Source organism: Tauraco erythrolophus, chromosome 5 (genome assembly GCF_009769465.1).
Source record: "Tauraco erythrolophus isolate bTauEry1 chromosome 5, bTauEry1.pri, whole genome shotgun sequence".
NCBI classification, from domain to species: domain Eukaryota; kingdom Metazoa; phylum Chordata; class Aves; order Musophagiformes; family Musophagidae; genus Tauraco; species Tauraco erythrolophus.
This window is the reverse complement of record NC_141469.1, coordinates 47,166,064-47,190,527: the sequence shown is the minus strand read 5'-3', so window position 1 is coordinate 47,190,527 and position 24,464 is coordinate 47,166,064. Positions and strand designations below refer to the sequence as shown.

The following is a 24,464-nucleotide window of genomic DNA, read 5'->3' as shown; positions in this document are numbered from 1 at the left end:
TTCCTCCAGTATGATTTATAAACAAACCGTCTATGAAGTGTGAAACTATTTCAACTCATACTTCATAGCTTCAGAAAAAAAACACCTCAAACAGACATATATGTCTCCACCCCATTAATCCACAGTTTAGGAGAAAAAAAGAGTCATGGAAAAGTTAACTTATACAGTACTCCATTATCCACAATCCCCACTCTCCAGTCTCAGGATTTCTCTGAACTTCCTTGTCAGATATATTCTCAAAAGTTAGCATCATATTCACAAAGACATTACAGCTCTCTTTAAATAGATGTACTAGTGTTTGAAGTTGCAAAACTAATAATTTTCAAGATTTTGCACTCAGGATGAAATGTCATTTTAATACGCATAAAAAGACTGACTGTATGTACAAGCCAAGATAAGATTTCAGTTCTTGTTTATCAGAAACATCAATCCAAAAGAAAGCTAAATTGAGAACACACTTCTACTTCTATGTGCATTTGATGTATGTACAGTAAAAACACCAACACAGCCTCTCCATGTGTCAACTAGAGAAAAATGCAAGCAAGGATGAATTTTAAAGTACCTGGTAAGCAATCCTTAAATTGAAGCCCAAGATAAAGCTAGAAAACCGCTGCAAAATACAGCTGATTGCATCATATCAAGTACTCAAAGAAAAATTTTTTCAATTCTCAGTACACTAGAGAATCAGCTTTCTCCTCCTTCAAGTCCAGTGAAATCATATTATCCAGAATGTACTGAAGAACATTTTACATCTATTTAAGACCAAAAAAAAAAAATGGAAAGAAAAGAAAACCAGCTCCATTTTTTTGTGCTACATCGAGGCATACTCCTTACAAGTTTTTGTAGAAAACATGATGGATGAAAATCATTACTGATAATTCAAAATATATTTTTAAAAGGGGAGCCTAGACTACTGTAAATAGCACACATAATATCCACAGATGATGAAAAATAATCTAGTCAGGATTTTCAGCTGTATGATGTAAGGGAGAGGAGAATCAGGTTTCCCAATCAATAAACTAGAAAGAAACTGGTTCTGAATAGGTCACCATTTGGAACTTTGGGTAAGTCTTGAAAGTCTTTCAGGAAAAAGTTACAAGAACACTCGAGTATTTCAATGGTGCTCTCTTCAGAGACGCTACCTAATATGTCTATTAAGTACAGCATGCAAACATAGGTCAATCCACAGGCACATAGGATCCATGTTAAAAACAGTAAGATAGCTGTGATGAGTGGCACCAACAATTGATGACTAACACTCAGTAATGTTGCTTTCTGAATTACTAAATCAAAATCCTGAAGCAAGTTCCTGCTAGTCTTCGTCACACTGCTAAACACTAAAGTAGGCATGTTTTTCCCCCATTATTTTAGCTGAGCTCAAAGAATTTTTACAATATTTAGTAAGAAAAAAAAATTAAAGTATTTCCCCTTTTTAAATTTACACAGATGTTTAATTAGCTTTATTTACACAGCGTTTTTTTTTTTTTCAGTCTCCAATAGTGCTTATATAGCATCATCAGGAAAGAGTGCCAGTTTTAAAAGAGAATCTATATAGAATCCTAAAAATAACAGATGGTGATGCTCCTCCAGAAGAGGCAAGCTGGACTACTGAAGCAGCTCTCTCTACATGGCTCAGTTACTCAGGAGTAATTCTGTTGCAGTCTCTACATCCCATGATTTTGAAGACAAGGCCACTATTACTGCATTCTGCAATGAGAAAACAAAAAAGTGTTTCAAAAGAGGCAGAGGTAGCTCACAATATTTACTAATTACATAGTATTTTAAAACTCCAATCCTTAAAAATAATTAGCAAAATGGAATGATTAGACCTACAAAAGGTCATGGAAGTAGTGAGTCAACTTTTGTATACTAATGAATCCCTGTATTTATACACATATACTTGCCCTGCCCCTTCTGAAAATATTTAAGTTTATATATACTTACCCTATCAAAGCCCATAGCACAAAGGTTTTCTATTTTTTTGGTGTATTCTGGACTAGAAACTGGTGCTCCAGCATACACATGTGCCCAAAGTCGAGCTGTCTGTTTAAACATTTCTGGATTTTGTTTGTACTACAGAAAAGAGAGAGGAGGGAGAAGGGGAAAGTTAAATCAACTCAGCAATCCAACCAAAAAGCAAGATGATATGGCAGATTCTGATCCATCATTGTTTCTACAGTACCTTCAACAGTGTTTCCCTGATCATACCGTTATTTTTTAAATGAAATTTGGAGGTGAGGATTACACACAGAATAAACCTGTGCAAGCATTTGATTTAATGTGTTTGCCTTTACGTTAAATTACGCACTACAGGTATTATGTGTACCATCAGATACCACTCAATTGCACTGATTAAAACTAAAGTAGCTATATTTAGCACAGCTACTGAAAATTTATATTCAGTGTGGCAGAGCACAAGTTATAACCATGTTAACATCTGCTGAACATACATACTCTAATGTATTTCTCTAATCACTTTAATATGCCTGGTTTTATATGCAGCAAGTAGGTCTGCAGTTTTTCAGTCAGGGCCGACAGTTTACTACCAGGCTTCCTCCTGAGAATAAGGATATTGATAGCGTGTATGACAAATAAAAGGGCTAAAAAAATGGGTGTGCATGTGCAAAAAGCTAGGAAGCTGCAGTTCTTTTCATGCAAGCTATTATTTACCAGGAAAGAAAAAAAAAGCATGCAGGGTATGTAAATATTATTTTGCACCAATCTTGTCACTAACAAATTTTCTAATAAACAACAGAATAGACCTTATCACAGAGAGTTTTCAGCCTGCGTCAAGAACTCAAAATCCAAGTGGGTCATCTGTCACAAATTGTACTCAGAAAAGCAAGATGAGTTTCCTATTTTAGCAACTTTCATATGTAATACCAAGTTTAAGTTTTTCGTATTTAAAAAAGCCTCCTTCCTTTAATTATTACACTTTAAAAAGAAAGTAGGTATTCCCATCTTTAGATATGTAATAAATTTCAGCATTAAATAATAAGACAAGATATTAGGAAACATATTCAAATATTTAGATGCATTTTAAGGACAGAAACATGGCTGAATATCACTCAGCACTTTATTCATACATGAAAACAATCATTAAATCTATAAAGCACTGTCAAAGCAAACACGATACATTTTACCGCTGCACATTTCATTTTACCTCTCCTACGGCAACACACATCAACTACACTACACTGTGTGCTTTGTACACCTCCCACTAATTCTGCTCTGCATGAAGTAATTCGTATATTTACTATCTGATTATTAATGGTATAAAAAAACTAGGGAGACAATCTATTGTTGGAAATAACTCACGGTTATAAATACAGTGGTCTGTAATAAATTTCTTTGGTTGTAACGACTAGAAAAGAGGAAGGATTAATTTAAGCATCGGTAGCATCCTGAAGTACTATGTTGTTCTGCTCTTAGATATCTTCCCCCAATTTTTTTTTTTTTAATATTTTTGAGAACACTGCCAAGCCTAGAAGGCAATTAGCTGAAGTGCAAAGAATTAGTCATAACTGCATTTTATTCAGAACTAGCTTTCAGTGTTCTATAAATAAGATTCCTTTACTTAGGTATCCATAAATAATCTAGCTCCTCACTGAATTGAGAAAAACCTAAAGGCACCTTTTACTGATGTTTCTGTATCAGGAATCTGAGGCAGTTAATGCTGCTGTACTTAAAAACAGCAACTAGTCAAAGTAGTTTTGACACCAGACAGCTGGTGTCTGAAAATACTGCCATTATGCAAACAGGAGTTCTCCCTGGGATTCAGCTCAAGAGCTTGTAGGACACCACCATTCACCAGGACAGCTTAGTAGTCCAACACATAGTTTAGTAAATTAACATAATGAAAAACAAGTGTGGAGGATAACTAATTCCATATGAATTTTTGTTTTGGAAAGAAAAAAACGAATTAAAAAGAGATCACCCCCACCAAATAAAACACATGAAGGAACTGGGTGTTTACCACCACATCTCTCAAAGGTGTTATAGTCACTTGCTATTTACATACACACACTTATAACTCGAGGTTAAAGTCCAGTATAGTTTTCATGCAGGTATTTGCAGGGAACAGGAGAAACAGAATCCTCCCCATATCAGCCATGCCACAGCCACACTGGACACATTCTCACAAACACCTGAGAGGCAGCCTGGAAAATTGCTCTCCAGAATCTAGGAAGTTTCATGAAGTTTTTTTCCCAAGAAAAAAAACACTCTTTCCTGCTCAAGTGCTTCTATGAGACTGTTACGATTCCCACACAAAATTCTAACATTGGGGCTAGAATGGGAAACACTATTCTTGTTCTTTGAAAAAAAAAAAAAAAAGTGGTTTTGTTTAATAAAGAGTGTGACAGCAAGGGCAGGCATTCGGGGAGAAAAACCCGTAGAGGGACATGCCTGGTGGCCTTGCTGGCCTTAGCAACAATTCTTCGTGCACAGAGCACATCAGTCTGACAACACTGTTCGGGGACATTTGTTCTGAGCAGCCTTGCAGCGCTGCAGATCCCACAAGCACACCTTCCCTGCTTACTGCTGAGCACGGGAATGGCAAACAGCTCTCCCCCACCCAGCAGTGCAACGGGCTACCCCCGATCTCCACGTTTCCCTCCAAATCCTGACAGGTTTGATGAACTGCTTATCTACTATCCTATGCAGGTATTTTAAGAATAATAAGAGGGCTGGAGCACCTTTCCTATGAGGACAGGCTGAAAGAGTTGGGGCTGTTCAGCCTGGAGAAGAGGAGGCTCCGGGGTGACCTTATAGCGGTCTTCCAGTACCTCAAGGGGGCCTACAGGAAAGATGGGGAGAGGCTGTTCAGGAGGGCCAGTTATGATAGGACAAGGGGTAATGGTTTTAAAATAGAGGGAGGTAGGTTCAGGTTGGATATTAGGAAAAAATTTTTTACCATGAGAGTTGTAGAACACTGGAACAGGTTGCCCAGAGAGGTGGTGGATGCTCCATCCCTGGAGACGTTCAAGGCCCGGTTGGATGAGGCCCTGAGCAACCTGATCTAGTTGGAGATATCCCTGTTCCTTGCAGGGGGGTTGGACTAGATGACCTTTGAAGGTCCCTTCCAGCCCTAACGATTCTATGATTCTATGATTTTAAACAGAAGGAGTGCACACTTGGTCACCCTATTCTGGAAGGTCCTGACTTACAGGAGATGTAGATGAGAGTGATGCTGGAAGAACCTTCTACTTACTTTGTTCTTTTGTTTCTGAAATATACCCTTACTACTAGTCAGTGGGGAAGCCAGGCCCTTCTCTCTCCCCAGAGTAAAATGGAAAATAACATGCACATACTTGGAACTTTGTTGAAAACTGTTAGACTATTAAGTTATGGAATGACTGTTCCTATCTTTCATCAGTGCCTTAAACAGAACCACATCAGTCGTGGTATGGCGCAAGATCCAATTGACATTTTATTGTTACTACTTTTTGTAAGTTATTGCTACCGTCTGAAAAGCAACAAACCCTGTTCATTATAGAATTCTACTGATACCAATTCAATTAGTGACTAAAATGATTATCCCAAGTACTTGCAAAGGTAAAATACATAGGATGCTTCATTCAGATAAATTGCTCCTCAGGATGAAGCAACAGTAATTCATCTAAAGTCACTATTCATATAATTTAGACATTAAACAATATTCATATTAATCTGGAAGAGGAGCTACATGCCAAGCCAAATTCAATGAATAGCATCAAGTTAAAACTCATTTTAAAACAATACATTGCTTTTCTTACTCTAGAAACCTTCAATTTTAAAGGGCAAGTTATACAGGAATTGATGTTACTATGTTGTTATCTCCTGACATTTCTGACAAGCTAAATAAGGAACAAAACAAACAAAATAAACCTCCTGCAACTGTAAAATAACTGCTACTTACTCTGGAATCCAAAGGCTAAAGAGAACAAAACACTGCAGTAACTCACACTTACTGTAAGGCAATTTTCCAATAAATTCTTTAAAATCTTTCTCTCCCCCAAGGTTTGGGACCTAATCTGAGTTACCAAAGGTTACAGAAGTGTTACAAATTCACAACCAACTCCGTATCTTACCTGGTTTGCCACTACTGCATCTTGTGGATCATCTGGTTCTGCAGCTGCCAACAATGCTTGCAGAGATAACAACACTGTTCTTAGAGTCATTGCTGCTGCCCTAAAATTAAAAATTTGAAAATGACTTTATCAAATCCCATGCCTATACTCACCTTTGCTGCTGTATTAGTATCATAGATGATATATGAGTACATATACAGATTGAAGTCTAAGAACTGTAATTTTAAACTGCTGCGCCTTAAAGGTATTAGAATATCATTCAATATATATATTTAAATAGGATTTAAAGTGTGGACCTTCTCATTAACAATGCTTTCTTAACTTTTTGAGAAAATACAGCCCTTGACCTACACGTTTGACAATGCCTACTTAATAGAATTAATTTCATCTGAAAAAACAGAGTCAATTTTAAGCATGGGTCATCCTTCCTTACTACCAGTAACAGCACCTTGTGTAAGGTCATGGTACTGAACCAGTAGCCCATGTGTGCTCCCTCTGCTGGCGCTCTTCATAGCGAAACAGCATATACAAAAAACAGTGACCTGTATTTTAAATACTTGTAACAGACAAGGAATTTTATAAATTCGGTATCTTTTGCACTGCGTCAGTTTTAACATGACATTTTTCAACAAAATTTAACAATTTACATAGTGAATTACTACCATAATAATAAAAAAGGTTTAGCTATTTCAGCATGTGCAATTGAAAAATCTCAGCTTCCTCTCATTTCAACATGACATGACTGTCAGAAGTAGGAAAACTTTCTGTAGTCATGATGGCGCTGTAGAGTCACTCTTTTGCCTCTGTGAAAGAACCCTGTTGAAGGTAGCAGAGCTCTGGAGTCAGAATCTCTAAAGTTCTAAGTTCTCATCATCTATCTTGATCTCAAAGTATATTTAGAGTAAGAAACTTCAATAATTTAGTAAGGGAAATCCAAGTATGTTCATAAAAGTCAATAAACACTAAGTAAAAGTATGAAATTGTTACACATTGTAAATCTGGAAAGTTGTAAGATTTTAAATATACAGTTTAATTAGATTTTGATCATGAATACCATCTCTGATCTACCATTTCAGCTGGCACACGCTGGAAACCAAATAAGGACCCCACAGAACCTGTGAAAGTTGAATATTTCAGCTGATTTTTAAGAGTTAAGTAGACTCTTAATTGTTGCAGTGAAGGCACAGACAGATGCTCAAGCCAATACACGAAACTGCTTACTCTGCTTAAGTACTAGTAGAAAGGTAAGCAGGGAAAATGTTACATCTTAGATTTGAGCAAAACAGTTATGGCACATGAAATGCCAGAGGAAAGTTGTGAAACAAGCATCCAATTTCTTACAGACAAACTGTTCAATTTTCAACCAACAGAAAATAGTTTCTTCTTTTCAGAAGACTGAAAGTAAAGCACAGAGTCTGTTATGAGTGGGTGAGGAAGAGTTTGACCTGATGGTCCAGGTACAAAGGAAACAGTTTCCAAGTCTATTTCCAGTCTCAGGTTTCAGAAATTTATGTATTTTCCAGTACTAAGGGACTGTATTGAGGTACTCAGAGTAGGCGGGTAAACAGAGAATAGATGCTGGTAAAATGTCAGAAGTACATTTGTGACACCCGAGTATTACATTCCTAGATGCCTACATTTACAGCTTTCCCGCTATGTCACTAACCATTCAAATATGACATTTTCTAATTCTAGATTTTTTTTTTCCTAGAAACTTACCTTTTTTTTAGCTTGATAATCATCACTGAGCTTTCACAGTGCAGTGTTCTACATCAAAACGCAAGTGAGAAACATCCCAAGTGACAGAGATTTTAATTAGCACATCATGTCTCTTTGCAACTGCCACATCAGCTTGAAGCCCCTCAAGCTGAACTTTGCAAACTTATATCTTCAAAAAACCCTCATGCTTTTAGATCTGAATTCTGAAAAATCACAAAACCTTCACAACATACAATTCTCTTTTTCCAAGCCTATTCCTTAGTAACTAATTTTTTTTTTTTTTTTTTTTTTTTTTTTAGAATTTCAGATTCTCTTTCAGTTAAAAAAAGTATTTCAGTTTCCAAGCAGGATGCTTCTTCCAAGTCAAAGAATGTTTAAGTTACAAACAAAGCTGGGGATTAACTAGTTAGGTTGTATCTAATCAGATAAAGAACACCTAGCTACTGAGACGTATCCTCATTTGCATGATGAGAACCTAGCTAACATAGTAAACTCAAAAGCACAAAGCATCTTGTTTTTCCACACCTGAATCACACACACAAACACCTCAGTGAAAGAACACAAATATTTTTGCTTTACATGTACCTATGCTATTTTACTCTTATAACCTCCTGTTCTTTGTCATCTCCACTGCTTTATAGTATAAATATTGAAATTTATCTTGAAATGAATCTAATGTATGCATTGATGACATAATTCACAGTACTACCTGCTAGTACTAAATGACTGTAATGCAACATGTTTACTGTTCTGCCATTCGTGTGTCACAGAACGTGAAGCCCTTCAGACCTTACTATGCTTGAACTGTTACTTTTATGCAGTGTATTTCAGGAATTACCATATCCACCACACATGCTTTAAAATCTAAAGTCTTTCTTCCAGTTGAGTAATTTTACCACACTATTTAGTGTAGTTTTAAAGATAGACTTAATGTGAAATATCTATCAACTGTAACTGATACTGTAGTTACTTTCACCAAATAAAAGCTGTTCTCACTTTCCTTGACAGAAATCCCCCTACTTTAGAGACATCTGAAAATATTGCCACTATTTAAAGTAGAGAAGACGATACAAAATGAGTTGCAGCCACTTGTGCCAGTTTTACATGCAATTTACTTCCATTTACACTGTACTTTCTAGGAGTGAAAAATATACCTTGGGGAGCAGGGGGATATTACTAAGGACCAAAGCTGCCACAGATGCCTAGAACACAAGTTTGTGCTGGCTCCAGCCGCCTCTGGCTTTCAAGACTGCTAGGCCCCTTCAGTCCTTGTTCATCTGTTACGTTTCTAGATTTTTATATGAAGCATACTGGGACTTGAACTTCTGTTCTGACGTTCCAATTTCAAAATAAGTAATAAAAATAAATACCTCATCCATTTGGATATACAGATGGCTATACGCTCAGAGAACTCAAACTCTAAAATAATAAGTTTATAGACAAGACTAGTTTAGCTACATATGTAAAAAGGTTTAAAAGTGTAGTTTATAACTTATTTTCAAGTCTCATGTCTCAAAAGGCTTTCACATCTCATGCATAATAACACGAAGTCCTCATTGGACACAAATCTTTTTTAAAGAAGTATCCTTAAATCATAAAAAAAAACCTGTTAGAGCTTCAGTTGCTGTTTGCATTAGAAAAAGGAAATTGAAGTCTGATTAATGCAAAAAAAATCTGATGAGTTCAGTTTAATTATTGTATACTCACGTAACATTTTCTACCTTTAGGACACCAATTAGCTTTCCTGATCAAAGAAAAAAACCACCAATACACACACCCCCACATGACATTCCCATAAGCTAGAGAAGAACATGCTGAAAAAGAAGTTATATTTCCCTCAAGTGAACTTCCAGTGGAAAGATAAGTCTTCTGCAGCTTCCTTCCAAGGGTTTATTTTTCCAGACTAACATCCTGAAGAAAATGAAGGGATTTCCAACTCCTCTTATATTTGAAGTTTATTTCTAGGTGTGGATTTATGCGCAACATCTCATGGAATTCAGGCAATTCCCTTTGGTAACTCAAGCTAGCTGCATGCTTGGGTTTTGGGTTTTTTCCCCTTCTACTCCTTGCCAAAGGCAAGGTTTTGTATCACTCCTGACAGAATTCTGTCTAATTTGCTCTTAACTGGAGCCATGCAAGTTTCTTGGAAAATCTATTTCAATGCTTCACCATGCTTGATATTCTGCATGCTAAAATGGCTTTCCAGTCTTTCATTGTATGTCATATTTGCTTAGACCCTCATTCTTGTTACTTTACTCTGGATTTTTCCTACAATTCCCATCTTTCTTGGAATACAACGCTCAAAGTAGGTACACTACTCCAATGGAAGTCTGACCAATCATAAATAAAAAGCAGGCAGCTTATATCATGAGTTTCGCAGGTAAAGTTTCCTACATCCTAGCATCTTATTCGCCTTGCACATGACATTATTGGCTCCTGTTTTCTCCTGAAGTTTACAATAACTCGACTCTCACCTTCATCTCAAAATGCTGCTTAGTCACTATGCAGGCTTGCAAGTTTGACATCTACAAAATGGGAAGAAAGGCTAGTAACATCTACCCAAGAGCTGCAGAGAGCTCACTACAGGGAAGCACTGTCCTTCTGAGAACTTCAAATGATAAGCCTCCACTCCGGACATCCTAACCAAAAAACAGGCTTTCTATTGGCATGGCATTTGTCAAACAGCAAGGGACACTCCAAGTGAAGTAGAACAAACGAAGCTAATATATATATTTTATTCACTTACACTTTTTTTTTTGGGTAATACCTTGGGGCATTTCCATTAAAAAAAGCACCCCTGGTAGTTTGGGTGAATATAGTGATAACACTAAAAAGCACAGCAAGCCAGCTGTGCCCAGCATGCCTGAGGTAAGAAATCTCTTACCTTTCAATGAGCTGAAAGAGTCCTAACAGGATTACGAAACGCTGCCAGTTTTTCTTTTTCTTCTTCATTTTTAAAGGCTAAGTAATTTTCCATTTTGAAAGTTTTTACTTAATGTTCTGTACATTCCTCTCTGGGAACAATCTCTCTAGTCAATCTGAGAGGTAACCCAGCAGAACAACAGGAACAGCTGCAGCCAGCAGACTGCAACTCCACTGTCAACCAAAAATAACATGGCTACTGGGAACAATTTTTTTAAAATTATTTTTATTTTTTGAAAATAATCTGCAATATTTATTCCATTTGTGAAATAACTAAGCTTGTTAATCCAAGAGAAAAGCTCTGGGAACTTGTACTAAAGGCTTATGGAACCTGGAAGGAGGGAGGAAATGAACAAGGCCTTTGAGTGGAAGCTAGTTGTATAGTCACTATTTACAAGAGAAATACAAGACTGGGCACCCAATTAGGGAAAGAAAAAAAAAAGAATAATAGAATAGCTTTGATATAGTGCAGGATGAGGGGAAGACAGCCTGCGTGCTGAAGAGTTTCCTCAAACAATGTTAATATTCTCTGCATTTTTCTCAAAGCTTTAAAGAGGCTCAGCACTCCTCAAACACCCTAAACAAAACCCAGCAGGTTTAGATGCCCAAGATGATGATTACTATGAGCTGGCTATTGCTTACGTATACATTAAAATTGTATTATCTCTTATAATAATCATTTCTGCATCTCAGCAAAAACCCAAATGTGAATCCTCCAGTACAGCCACTATGAAAAAAATACTCTTATTATTCATTTTTATTTTGACTGTCAAAACCACAAGAGTCAAGAGTTTTTTGCAGCCATACACACAGCCACAACACATTTGCTTGATAATCACTGCTCAAGGGATTTATGCAGAACAGCTTTCAAGTAATTTAGTTCTCAGGTTTCAATGAGCAGTATTAGATACATTTTATATTTAAGAATAAAATTTTGAGACAGAATACTAGCCTGGAAGATAAATATAGGCTACAGTAAGTGAAATCACATAACAAAAGTCATATCAGATCAGCATAAACGTTATTCCTTCTAAAAATTCACATCCCTATTTTGATTCTACCAGCAAACAGTAGCTGTTTCGCAAACAAACTGGCACAACAGGTATTTACAAATCTAAACATGATGAAAATCCACAGCTGCTAAGAATTTCACCATCACGCCTATGCTGTGGAGAAACAATGTCATTAAATATATTACTTTGTAAACTGATAAAACCTCCTGTCAATACGCAGAACAGTATCTCAACTATGCTCATTAGAATAGAAAAACTATTATCATGGGATGGGTGAGTAGGGAACAGACTTTTTAACTACACAAACACATTAAGATCTTTGTATTTGTATTCACCACATATAAAGGAGTATTTTATCAGTTTATTAACTCTTTAAGAAACCCTAAGTCCCATATGCCCAAATTCTGTCTTTCAAATCCCACTGATGAGCAGATATGCACTGGAATTTGGGACTTATATTTAAACACAGCAACAAGAGCAGCATTATTCAGTTAAGAGCATTACAAGTCAATGAAGCGGCACTTCAGAAACAGAGCTTGTTACTAAAAGATTTGACAAGAGACAGTGGAACTAAATACATTTTCTAGAACACAGTCATTAGACTATTTCGGAACTGTGTTTGTCCTATTTACCTTTCAATACTTGGTGAAATCTATGAAATATTAAACTATCAAGGTTGAGAGGGTGTGAGGTTTTTGTTCGTTTGCTTTCTAATGAAGCTATCATTTTAGTCAAACCATTGTTCAACTTACACATGCAGAAAACATGATGACATGGGCATTTCTCACTTTAAATAGCTAAACCAGCATATACTGAAGAACAATAAACAACTTATTTAAACAATATTAACCATTCATATGGCTTAGGAACTTTTCAAAAGCTACTCAGAAGAAAGTCTTATCTATCACAGTACTGAAATCCATCAAACAAGAAAGGATGGAGGTAGACACAAGTTTCCTTTTCTCCAAAGGATCAGAGGCTTTGACAAGCACTTCAGCAATGCTCAAACTATTTTTCATTTGCCATTCTATGATTAAAAACCAAACAAAACTTACAAAAAGTACCACTAGAAAATGAAGGGATCACTACATTAAGAATTGTTTGAAAAGAGAATATAGGAAGCCTCCCTCCACCACCATCAAGTTCTGTGAAATTCTTTCCTTAGTGCTTCCAAATGAAGACAGTGTTTCAAAGGAAGAGTTTAACAGTATGTAAGTGGCATAATATTAGTGCTCCCTATGCCAGTCAGTTTAAACACACAGAAGGCAAGTTCTTGTTCCAATACTCCTATTTTGTATACATCTCAATGAAGAAAGGTATTAATGTTTTTGGGGGTTTTTTTTCTGTCTGGAAGAACTAAGGCACAGATTGTTACCTGTGCAAGATTTAACTTTCAAAGATTACAAGAACACAAGTCAGATCTCCTCTCCTGTCCTTCCTGTCCAAATCTCAATGATTTTGACTGAAAAAAAAAATTTAAATTGTAGCTCATTATTTCTTTAGGTCTTTGTTGCCTTATTGTATTTTTTTAGCTTGATCAGTCACTGAAAAGGCCAGAAACTTTCATCTTCGAGCTATTAACTGCTTCACTCTTAAAGCAGCACCTTTGGGATAAGACTGGGTGAGACTGTTTCAAGTCACAACATTCGGCAATGCTCAAAGACAACAGAAGACCTGTTCCAGGGCTGGAAATCAGAATGTGGTCTCCTGAATCCCAGTCCATTGCTACAGAAGTAAGATCATCCATCTTTCTCCAGAGAAAACACAAATTAGGGGATATATTAAGAGTAAGACAAAGATAACAAGAAAATGTTAAAAAACAGCTGTTAAATTACTTAGATTTAAATTCAGAATGCAATAAATAAGCATGACTTCCGCTAGGGGCTGTCCTTCCTCAGAGTTTCCAGGGGAAAATGCTAGGTAAGCATCACTTTTGAGAAACATTTTTAGGGGTTTCAGTATGGAAAGATTAGCCTTGAGGATACTTGTTAAAAAGTCACAGACCTTGATTACATCGAGTAAAGCAATAGACAGTGCATAAAGAAGTACCAAAAGACGTACGAAAAAAACACAAATGTTGAGCTAAAAAATTTCTGATAAATTCTTCCGAAGAGAGTACTAATGATGCTGAGATGCAGTTCCATGTTAAGCACCTTTGCTGCTAGAAAAAGAAATTTTTGCCTTCCCATGTCCTGAGTGAAATAAACCTGCTCTCCCAGCTAAGCTTATGTGCTCTAGTTCAAATCAGTGAAGTGATCTCCATTGAAAACACCCTCCAAAACGTTTTGCCAAAAAAACCCAACAACCCAAAACCAAACAAACAAAAATCCAAAAGACTACCAACACACAAACCAACCAGCCAACCTCATGCTCATTCACCAATCTGGTTTAGAGTATGATCTCTCAGGAGACTATACTTGCACAGTTAAAGAGTCATTAATCTCCAGTATAATTGTAGGGTTGTATGAATAATTAGATGCAAGTGCAAAAGTGCACTGGCTTTGCTGATAGAAAGATTATACCACATGTCATGGCATGTATGTTGAAAGCTTCTACTGCCTGAAAGAACATCAAGAAAGTAAGAAAAAACATGAAGTTCCAGAAATGAAAAAGACAACAGCTTATGATTATTTTGATTTCATTTTAGTAATTTACACTATGCTTTGCCATATGATTTGCGTGATCTTCTCAGTCTGTAGAAGATGAGCGCAAAGGATGTGTCACCTGCAAGACCTCAGCTCAAGCTTTCTGCTCTAGAGTTTCTCTTTCAAACCCAACTCATGTCTGCTTGGCCAACAACAGTCTTGATGCAACTGTTGAATTTACAAGCATTTGAAGCTTGTATGGTTTAGATATTGATATCATCTGCTGGGGAATTACAGTCCTATTCTTTTGGAGCAAACATGGAGGAAAATAACAAAGATTAATTGCATTACCTATCATGTCTATTCATACAATTGGTGCATATGATCTTCAAACCACATGAAATGTATCACGGGATAAAACAATGAATAATGAGTTCAGCTGTTACAGCTTGGACACTTCAGGTCTATTCCACAGATTTTGGCTATTAAAACTTTTTCAGTAACACTGAGTAATCAAAAGCACGCAACTAAAAGGCAAGTGGTTTAGAGGAGCAAATCATAAATATTAGCAGTGATAATACGACAGAATCAGTACAGTCAGTCTCTTCTCCCTTTCCTATTGCGGACCTGTTACCTTTTATACTCCCAGACTCGCTTCATACATTGTTTTAGCTCTATCCAAACTAATTTTTATTTGGAAGTAGAAGTCAAGCATCAGAATGAAGATAAGCACTTGGGTTTTTTCTGCTTACACCTCAGGAGGCTGAAAGGACACAATTCAGGAGGCAATAGGTACCATTTGTTAATGGAAAATAACTAAATAAATTAAAAAAACAAAACTTCCACAAAACCACCCAAAACATCAACAATGAAATGTTCATCCTAACTCTAGTGTAAAAAATTTTGGAAAAGCCCTCTATGCACATATAATCTATTCAGTACTTTCCAAAATTACTGCCCAATCATTTCATTTGGATCTTTTCAACTCGAAATACTATACCAAAACATTGTAAGCTTTAAGGACATCTCAAATTACAAACAAAAAGTGAAGAACAACATGAGTTGTTGCCTCCTATCCAGAACCCCAGTATATTTGACTTTGCATACTTAAATACATATGGAATCTTACCATTGATCTTTCAGAATATCCAAGCAAATGGCCCCAGTGACTGAGCTAATATTAGGATGCCATATTTTGGTGATAAACCGCACCTAGAAGGCAAGACAATTTTCAGAAACAAAAATGGTTATTAAATGCAGTATCTTAAGGAAACATTTTAAATGCAGCATTTCTAATATAATATAAAGAAATACTAATTCAGAAAACACCAAGCTAAAAAACAGAACTAAGACGTATGATACCACGTATTTCAGGAGGCTTCAAATTTGCAAGGCCATTTATTAGACAGAGCCTTGCTTTACTCAAAGTCAGACTACTGTCTGTTTGAGGACACCAAAAATTCACCCCTAACTGCTTTCCTATACACTGTCACATGTGCACATCCCTGTATTGCATAAAGCCATTTGGAAATATCCTGCAGCAGTACCAGTGTTTCAACATAAGCAGATGGTTAAATACACACTTAAAACTTCCAACATTGTAAATGCTAGAAAATCCACTTTTATAGAAGTGAATCAAGTCCCTAGATTCTTAACATAGGCACTGGATCTCACTGTTCAGCTAAACTTTCGGTAGCCATGGAAGTATTGTAAGAATTTCCTTGGTGGCTGCTACTAATTCTACAACCATCCAGTCTCATTACCCATATGCACAAAGCTCTTCAACAAACAAAAAAATCTACCTAGATTACAATTATTTTCCTTTTGCTGTTGAAAGGACCTATTCGTAGCATTCATTTATCATGTCCATATTTTTTTTTTTTTTACATTAAAATAAAATGTATTCATGCTCAAAAAGCATAAATAAAATCAGGTGTGTTTTTTTTAAAAAAAAAAAGACAGAGAAAGCTAAAAGCAGCATTTTCTTTTAAAAGTCTCAAAACTCAAAGTCGCCCTCTGAAAGGGATATATACATGTGTTCAGAAATTTCTCCTTCCATTTTCTTCAAGCCTCTTATTTCAGGTTATACTTTAACTACCTTCTAGTGACTTTGACCTGTCTCTGTTTCTCATCTCTATCCCCTCAATCCAAGCTCCTGACAAACATTTTACATAAAGCACAGATCTTCCAACTTTTGCCCCTGATCTGCACGCAAATCAGTGCCGAGAACACAGTATTTGTCAGATACTACAGCAAAAGACTATACATACAGTGCTATAATAAAATCAGTGTAATCATAGTGTATAAATAGGCAACACCGTAACAGTTCTGCTTTCCAGGACAGAGAGATCATGTCAGCTGAGTCACTTATTAAGTAGCTCAACTCTCCAAAACACTTCGAAATGTAAAAAGCCAGGTAAATACTAGGTAATTTCTCACAGTGAATGATGGCTAACAATGGCTGTCAAAACACATACTGAACAATATAAAGAAATCTTTCAGATGAAAGGCAGGGCTAGACACAAGCAAAAAGGCCTCCAATTCAAGACTACAGACTCCAGAATAAGCAGTACTATGCTACAGTGCACTGAGCTTCTAATGGCTGTCTATAAGCTTTGGAAATGGAAACCACCAAGCCCTAAAGCAGCAATTAAAACATGGTCCGTAGACCCATCTTTCAGTATCTATGACCTGTTTCAGCTCTCCTTATTTTAGCTCCCCAGAACACACACACAGATGAAAGAACTGAAAGCAACTGATATTTCATTAATACTATGCCATTCACTTCGGCCTCAAGGAAGTCATTCAAAGGACAAGGGGCTAGCAGCAAAGAGCTACTGGCACCTCTCCCCTCCTCCTCCTTCCCAGTTCCTTCCCAATATTACATACCAGAGTGAAAATAATCGGGATCTAGGACACATTCTTAGCTCAAAGACATCTTTCAGACAAACAGAAAACCAATCAAGAAGCTGAGTCAGATAACTCAGGAGCCCGCTGATTCATCAGAAGCCACTAAATCGGGGCACAGGAATTTACAGTTGCAGCTGCACATGGCTGGGGAGAACACTATTCAGATTGATTCATTTAGGAGGGAAGTGAAGTCACAAGTTTCAAGTGCTAGAAAGATACAGTAAAGTTGAAAGGGCAATAAATTGCGAAAAACGTATGAGTGACTTAACCACAGCCATCTCTCGTCTCTCATTCATGTGCACGTTTTATGCATTCCTTCAATAGTTGCAGTGAGACTGTTATATTTTTCTATTGGTCCTTCAAGTCACACAACTGTCCACCTCACTATTTAATTATTACTAGAAACTTGGTAGGTTAGACCCAACACTCTACTAAATATAACTTATGGAGCCCAAGAAATTAAAATAATCAATAATTATCTATTACAGTACTTCTTCAACGCTTCTGAGTGGTAGGGAACATAGCCCTACTCTCCACATCAAGTAAAACTATCCGAAAACTCTTCTTATCTTGTCAAAAATAAATTACACGAGGGTCAATAATAAGGCAGAAGCTCCTCCCTAGAATTTTCCAGTTCGTACTTTCAGGAATAATGACTGTACTTCTGATTTGATACAGTTATGCATCCTACATTATTTCTACCTAAAGATGACAGCTTCAATGCCTATCTAGAGGAGACTAAAAAAAAAAAGGAAGATGGGTACTACAAAGAGACTACACACGCAAACAAACATTACTCAAAACCAACTTGTTACCCAAATTATTTTATCCAAAAAAAGCATTTACAGTACCTTAGGGGGATTAAATGGATATGTTTCCGGAATTTTTATCTCTAGTTGATACCTCCCACCTGCAAAAGACGAGAACAATTTAGAAATTAGAACAAAAGAACATTACTCAAGCTTAGTCGTTCATGACAATAAAGCTTACATTTCTAAATGGACAGGTTTTCAAGTAATTCAAATTTACTCAGAAGTATTAGTTAGAAGATACTTTTGAATTTCATATATTTTAAACAAATGCATATAAAGTACATCTAAAAGCCATCTTTGTTTATGTACATCAGAATCTGTATTTCTTAGGTATATTTAATGTGTACATTGTCCTACGGTTTGTTTACAGCGTTATATTTTAATAAAACAGAGCATGGAAATTACACCAAAATATGAATCAAATGTCCCCTAAAGAGATGAAACAATAGGCTGAATGAATGTTCAGGCTGAATACGGAATATTACATTATTTTGACTCTTTCCTGATACCTCATGTCAATAAATTTTCTTCAAATTACATAATTGAAATTAACTGCATTTCATTTTAAACGTTCTGGAACTGAAGAACGTTTGATTAAGTCATTTAAGAAAAAAAAGTAAAGAAGGCTCCAATGTTACTTTCACTGTGTTCTGCGTTACTGTCTGAAGTAGTTGCTTCTATTTCAATTCTGCAAACACTTTGACACACTAGTACTATTAATGCAGTTTGCCAGACTACAGCATACAATAAAGGATAGCATGAGCTTGGCAGACAGAACCCCCCTTCTACTGCTCTTTTCTAAACATTTATCTTTTTTCTCTTCCTATTTCAGTATCATTACCTAAGTTTATTTCAATTATAGTTTCATTAACATTCAAGTTTACTCTCAATACTCATGTCTTCTGGAGCAACCTCAAACTATCTCTGCCTGCCCACTGAAGATCATTTGCCAGGCAGCAGGTTAATGACAAAAAAACCCAACAGAGTATATAACAAAACATATAAACCCATTTAGACGTTTAGTTTTTATAGAAACTGAAAGCATTTCACCTTCCTTGCAATTTTTTTCCTTATCCTACCACTGTTCTTTCAGAAAGAAACCTCTTCCCTCCCTCAACATACTTTGTTACAATTTATAAATTTCCTTGAATTAAAGCTGAAGTATGTGCAATTTAGTTCCTTTTGGGACTTCAAGAGTGATTTGCTCTGTTGACAATCACTATACAAAACCAGCTCTCAAGTAGCCTCAATATAGGCAGCAAGATTCAGATGCAGGAAGAAGACCTCAAAGGAATACTCTGAACAGTTATAGTCTATGGCACCTTTTTATCTGTACCAAAACACATGTTAGAGGCTACTAACACCTCTCAATTTAAAAGTATAATTCAGTCTAATATACTACACCTGAAACTGGTTATTATCAGTTTGGTGTTTTACACTACTTTCTATAGCTGTTTTTTCTCACTTAATACTACAGTAACTTGAGAGATTTAACAGAAAATACAAGAGAAGAAAGGCCAATACATCCAAAATTATAATAGTTAATGTCCAAGTTGATCGCCTGTCTGCTTACAGGACAGCACAGGCAAAATATTTTTTAAGACATGTACATCAACAACAGACTTAAAAGTCTGCATTTCCTTGTGCCTGAATTGAAGCATAATTCAGCAGTAATTCTTCCTAAGAAATAGAACAATTACACTGTTCCTGAATGCAAAAATTCATCAGTCCCTGCATGATTTTACTGCCACGTCATTTTGTAAAGTAATATAAAGCCTATCCTCACGTATTACTATTTCTTCTGCTTATCATTAAAACTTGCCTTTAAAAGACAGACTACTACAGCCTTCTGTGTAAGAGGCTATTCGGTCACCAAATTTTTTCCACTTGGGAACGCACAAGTCCAAAAGATTTTAAAACTGCTGGGACTAATAAGTTGCTAATATTATAATTTATACAGTATTGTTGTTGTGCATTGAAGTTTACAGTTAAAAATATAGGCTTGAAGACTTAAACTGAACAAATCTGGATATTAATTTCCTTAATATGTTTAAAACGCAAGTGACTAACATACTAACTTCTGCATGCCAATATTTCTGTGGATTTTTTTTTAAAGGAGTATGCACATGTATGGCTTTTTTGTAGCTATTTAATGTTTGAGACCAAATTGAACAGTAATGGCAGAACATTCCTTCTCCACTTCTACTGGAGCATATTACTCAATAGAGTCAGAGCAAGTTTTAACTTTTTTCCTTAAAGAAACACTCTATTATAAACTCTGCAGTTATTGCGGCTCACACGTGAACTTGGTTTGAAATTAATACCATGGTTACACAGGGTTTAAAAAACAAAACAAAAACCCCCAACCTATCTCTTGAAAAGCTCTTGAATCAAGCAAAACCCAGCAGCCATTAATCTAGACTTCCAAAGGTCCTCTCTCCAAACATACACGTTTTAATGTGGGATGCAAACGTGTTTCAATTGAAGTTGTGTCTTGCAATATTCTGATAATTGACCAATATGAGTTGACATCACTGACAAAAAACTAAAAGTTGTAAAATTTGTCAACAATAGACAGCATTCTTCCTCTCAATCATACTTAAACCAACGTCCCAACACCACCTATAAAAGAATTTTGCAGCAGCAGTTTGTTTTCAGATGCCTCACCAACTGTGGTTAACAATAAATATTACCGTTCTTTCACTTCACAATGGCCCTAGAATTCTCTCCTGTATCAGGGAATTGTCTGACCTGAACTGTTGCATTAATTAGCTTTTCTTCATAAGGCACTTCTTGCTGTGTCATTGTTTAGACTATAGATGACAGGAGATCAGTCAGTAATTATGCAGCACACATTACTGTGTCAGTCACAGAATGTAAAATATACACTCTGGCAAGCCCTTCATAATTACATAAGGGAATAAATGCATAAAACTATGTTACAGAAATATTAACACCCCGAAGTAAATTACTCAAGTGTTAGGAAACGTCAGAAATTGGCCTGCCAGTAACTTTCATTTTGGTCCTTGGTGTATATGGCTTCTAGATTAAAATAAGCATACAACCACATTACTTTTCCATTCAATCTCTGCCATAATCAGAATACATAAGTTTTAGCCCCCCAAAAGGGATATTTACTACGTCCTCATCAGTAAATGTACTCATACATAAGTAAGTATGCATGCATTTCACACCAACAAATTCTGCACTAAACACATATTGCTCAATTTCATTAGCTGGATGTGCTGAATGTGTGAATACACAGTGCTCAGCTTTTGAAATTTTGGTCTAGCTGGATAATGCAGCATCAAACAGAATCCAGTTCTGCAGACAAGCATTCAAATCTTTTCCTACCCTCTTCATGAACTGCTATACAGTTTTTGACTTTTGTGACACATGAATATATCTTTCATTCCAAATAACTCTCAATACATTCTCCAAAAGAGGTCTATTTTGTAAGTTGAGGTAACACTAGCCTGGAGGGAAGGGGGGGGGGGGAAGGAAAAATGGCAAGCAGTGACAAACCAACTCACCCAAGGAAGATGTATTCTTTTGAACAGGAAAAAAACACAACCACCAAAACCACCCAAAAGCCCCTTCCCCCACCATTCAGATGTTTCCCAGTATCTAATTACTTAATTTTGCAACATCTTAACATCTGTATATTAGACTTGGTCTCACAAGACCAACTATAGTTGCAAAAGAACCATTACACTAAACAGAATGATCCACTTGCAAATAGGCCACCAGATCAACTATGTATTTTAGGTCCACAGCATAGTTCTCTTTTTAAATTGAAGGCACAGGTTATAACCAGAACCAGCAATCTTTCCAGACAGTATCTTCTGTCAGCTAAACACTAGTGGCTGATGAGATGAGGATCGAGACACGTCGGGGAAGGGAGGAAGGAAACCACTGTTATTTGCTAGACAGCAGAGGAACTCTGGGACTCAAGTTCTGGAGGAGAGCATCCCCACAATCACAGATGCCTCTACTTTTCTACTCTCTCCCTTCCAGGATCGTTTCATTTTTTCTCAGCTTCTGACACCTTCTACCCCTGTCCAATACTCTTCAATGTCAACCTCTAGTAGGCCATTTCCTCATCCTTTATCTGCCCTGGGCCTTGGTGGTGGTGGGGCATTGGGGAGACTCCCTGCTCTCAAGCCCAATGCTGATGCACCAGCAGCTCCTAGACCAGAGAAGCAATCACAAAGGATGTTCTCCTTAGTGAAGACGCAACAACCAGATTTTCATCAGTAGCTACTAACACTTTCAAGTGTGTGTACACTTGCACCTACAAAACATTTTTCAGACACTTTCCCCACTTGATGAGAATATATTTTTCAAAATAATGACAAATGGTCAAGTCTGGTCTCTGGACAATATTCAAGTCTCACTCTTAGCTCCAAGGCATGGAGCAACTACAGTAAGTGAAAACTTTGAAAATTGTTTGAATTTACAACAAAACAATTTATTCGTCTTTAGTGTTCTTTGAGACATTTTTATTTATTGGAAGTTCAAATTCAAATCAAAGTAGATATCTGGCATGGAAAATTTGAATAAAACATCATTTAAAAGTAACCAAAAATAATACTAAAAAAAAATACACCACACACCAAAAACCCCTCATTTATCATCAAGGAATTTTAATAGAAAGGGTGTCTGCCAGCTCCATTACATATTATATGCAAAAAGAAAGTTTACAAGTACCAGCACTATGGGGTAATCTGGTATCTCTGATGAAGTGTGCTGTATTAGCTTCTGTTAAAGCTTCTATTTATGAGAGGTTATCTCGCTTCTTCCAGACTGAAGACATGCATAATTACTGATACCAGCTTTAACAAACAAGAAAGTAATAAGGTGCAATTTTTGAAGAGCTATAGACAGTTCTACTGTAGAGTGCCCCACTCCAGTACAAATTAAATATTGAGACCCATAGATGTCTGAGACAAATCCCAAGTTTAACCCGCAATGGCAAATCTCCTTGAGATAGAAAAGTGTAACACGTTTTTGAATGACCATTGCATCACAGAAATACATGTACAGTTACATTAGATCATTAGATTCTGAAACTCAAGTTTCTTGATGCTTCATGGCTAAGCAGCTTAAACTGTTCAGATGGTAAACAAACAACTAAAAAGTCAGAATTATACCAATTACACTGCACAGTTTATACCTGCAAGTTGACCTCTGCTACAGTAGGACAGACTAATCTGTGTAACAGATCTGTCTTCAGGCAATGCAGAATTTGAACTGTAATATTTTTCAAGTTTGAAATTTGTATTAAAAAAAAATCAGAGTAATTTAAAACATGTAGCTCCATGTTTTCATGCTGTAAATTAACTTTATAGACAAAGCATCTCAAGACACATGACTTGAAGTGTACAATGATTGCATACACAAAAAAATTACTTGCCTTCATATGGTGTGTCCGGAGGTCCTGCTATTTCTCCTCTTAATTCTGTAAAATTTTCATCTACAAGATCTACTTTAATTTGATTTTTGCTCGTCTTAAAAATAAACAGAGAAAAAAAAAAGAGTCGTAAGTAAGCATCTGACATACAGATTTTCCCAAAAATATGGTATTTTAAATTTTTAGAATAGTACATTTTTTTAAAAAAAGTAAAAATTTAAAAATACAGTATCCTAAAGTGAATAGCTATCTTCCAGTTGGAACTATAGTTCATTAAAAACAGATTTTTTTGTGAAGCATTAGAAATTTAAATACTATTATTCGTACTATCACTAAAATAAGCAAAGCAACCCAGCAATACAATATCTAAAGTTATAAAGTTGATTAAATTTTAAAAAGACCATGATCTTTTAAGTCAGCTATTAATTCTACATATCTTAAACTATAAAACTAAATTAAATGAGTTACACATGTTTTTTTTCTTGTTTAGAGCAATTCAATTAATAATAGACATGATCATCACTTTCACTGGAATACAGAAAGACTTACCCAAATGAAGTGCTCGCTATTTTTTAAAAATGATGATCTAAACAGAATACTGTAGTCGTGTTTAAGATCATGTTTATCTTTAATATTTAGGCGTAAGGTACAATTTATTTATACACTTGAATTTCATTGTCACCTCCTCAACATTTTCACACCCCATACCAACTTGCCTACAAAATAAAAACACTGTATTTTGATACTGGAAAAAAACATATGTTTTCTAGAAACTGATTCTCAAAAGCGTTTAGCCAGAGCTACTCATTCCATTGAATTTGCTTTCCAAGTCCAGAGAGCAGCGTCAGCAAAATTCATACAAATCCTCCAGCCAGTAACTTTTTTTGGGGGATGCAAAACAGAATCTCCTTTTAGAAAGATATACGACAGCATTTTCAGAGGTAAGTTATTACAGGTTTGTCCATTCTGCTATTTCTGTATACCATACTGACCACAATACAGATTTCTTGAATTCTTTT

At 36.1% G+C, this 24,464-nt stretch overlaps 1 protein-coding gene across 4 annotated transcripts in view; it reads right to left on the bottom strand.

Annotated features, from left to right (window-relative positions):
• Nucleotides 1-336: 336 nt before the first annotated feature.
• Nucleotides 337-24,464, bottom strand: part of UBE2K (ubiquitin conjugating enzyme E2 K) — a 42,440-nt gene continuing 18,312 nt past the window's right edge. Inside the window, exons 2-7 of one of the 4 annotated variants that reach the window (XM_086611830.1) lie at nt 23,449-23,542; nt 18,072-18,130; nt 15,440-15,522; nt 6,072-6,171; nt 1,945-2,073; nt 337-1,707 (exon numbers count right to left, since the gene is read on the bottom strand). In XM_086611830.1, coding sequence (XP_086467956.1) covers nt 1,633-1,707; nt 1,945-2,073; nt 6,072-6,171; nt 15,440-15,522; nt 18,072-18,130; nt 23,449-23,542 — 540 coding nt within the window. In that variant the 3' untranslated portion in view covers nt 337-1,632. The remainder of the gene's footprint in view (nt 1,708-1,944; nt 2,074-6,071; nt 6,172-15,439; nt 15,523-18,071; nt 18,131-23,448; nt 23,543-24,464) is intronic. The other 3 variants (XM_086611831.1, XM_086611833.1, XM_086611832.1) reach the window with 3 other exon arrangements.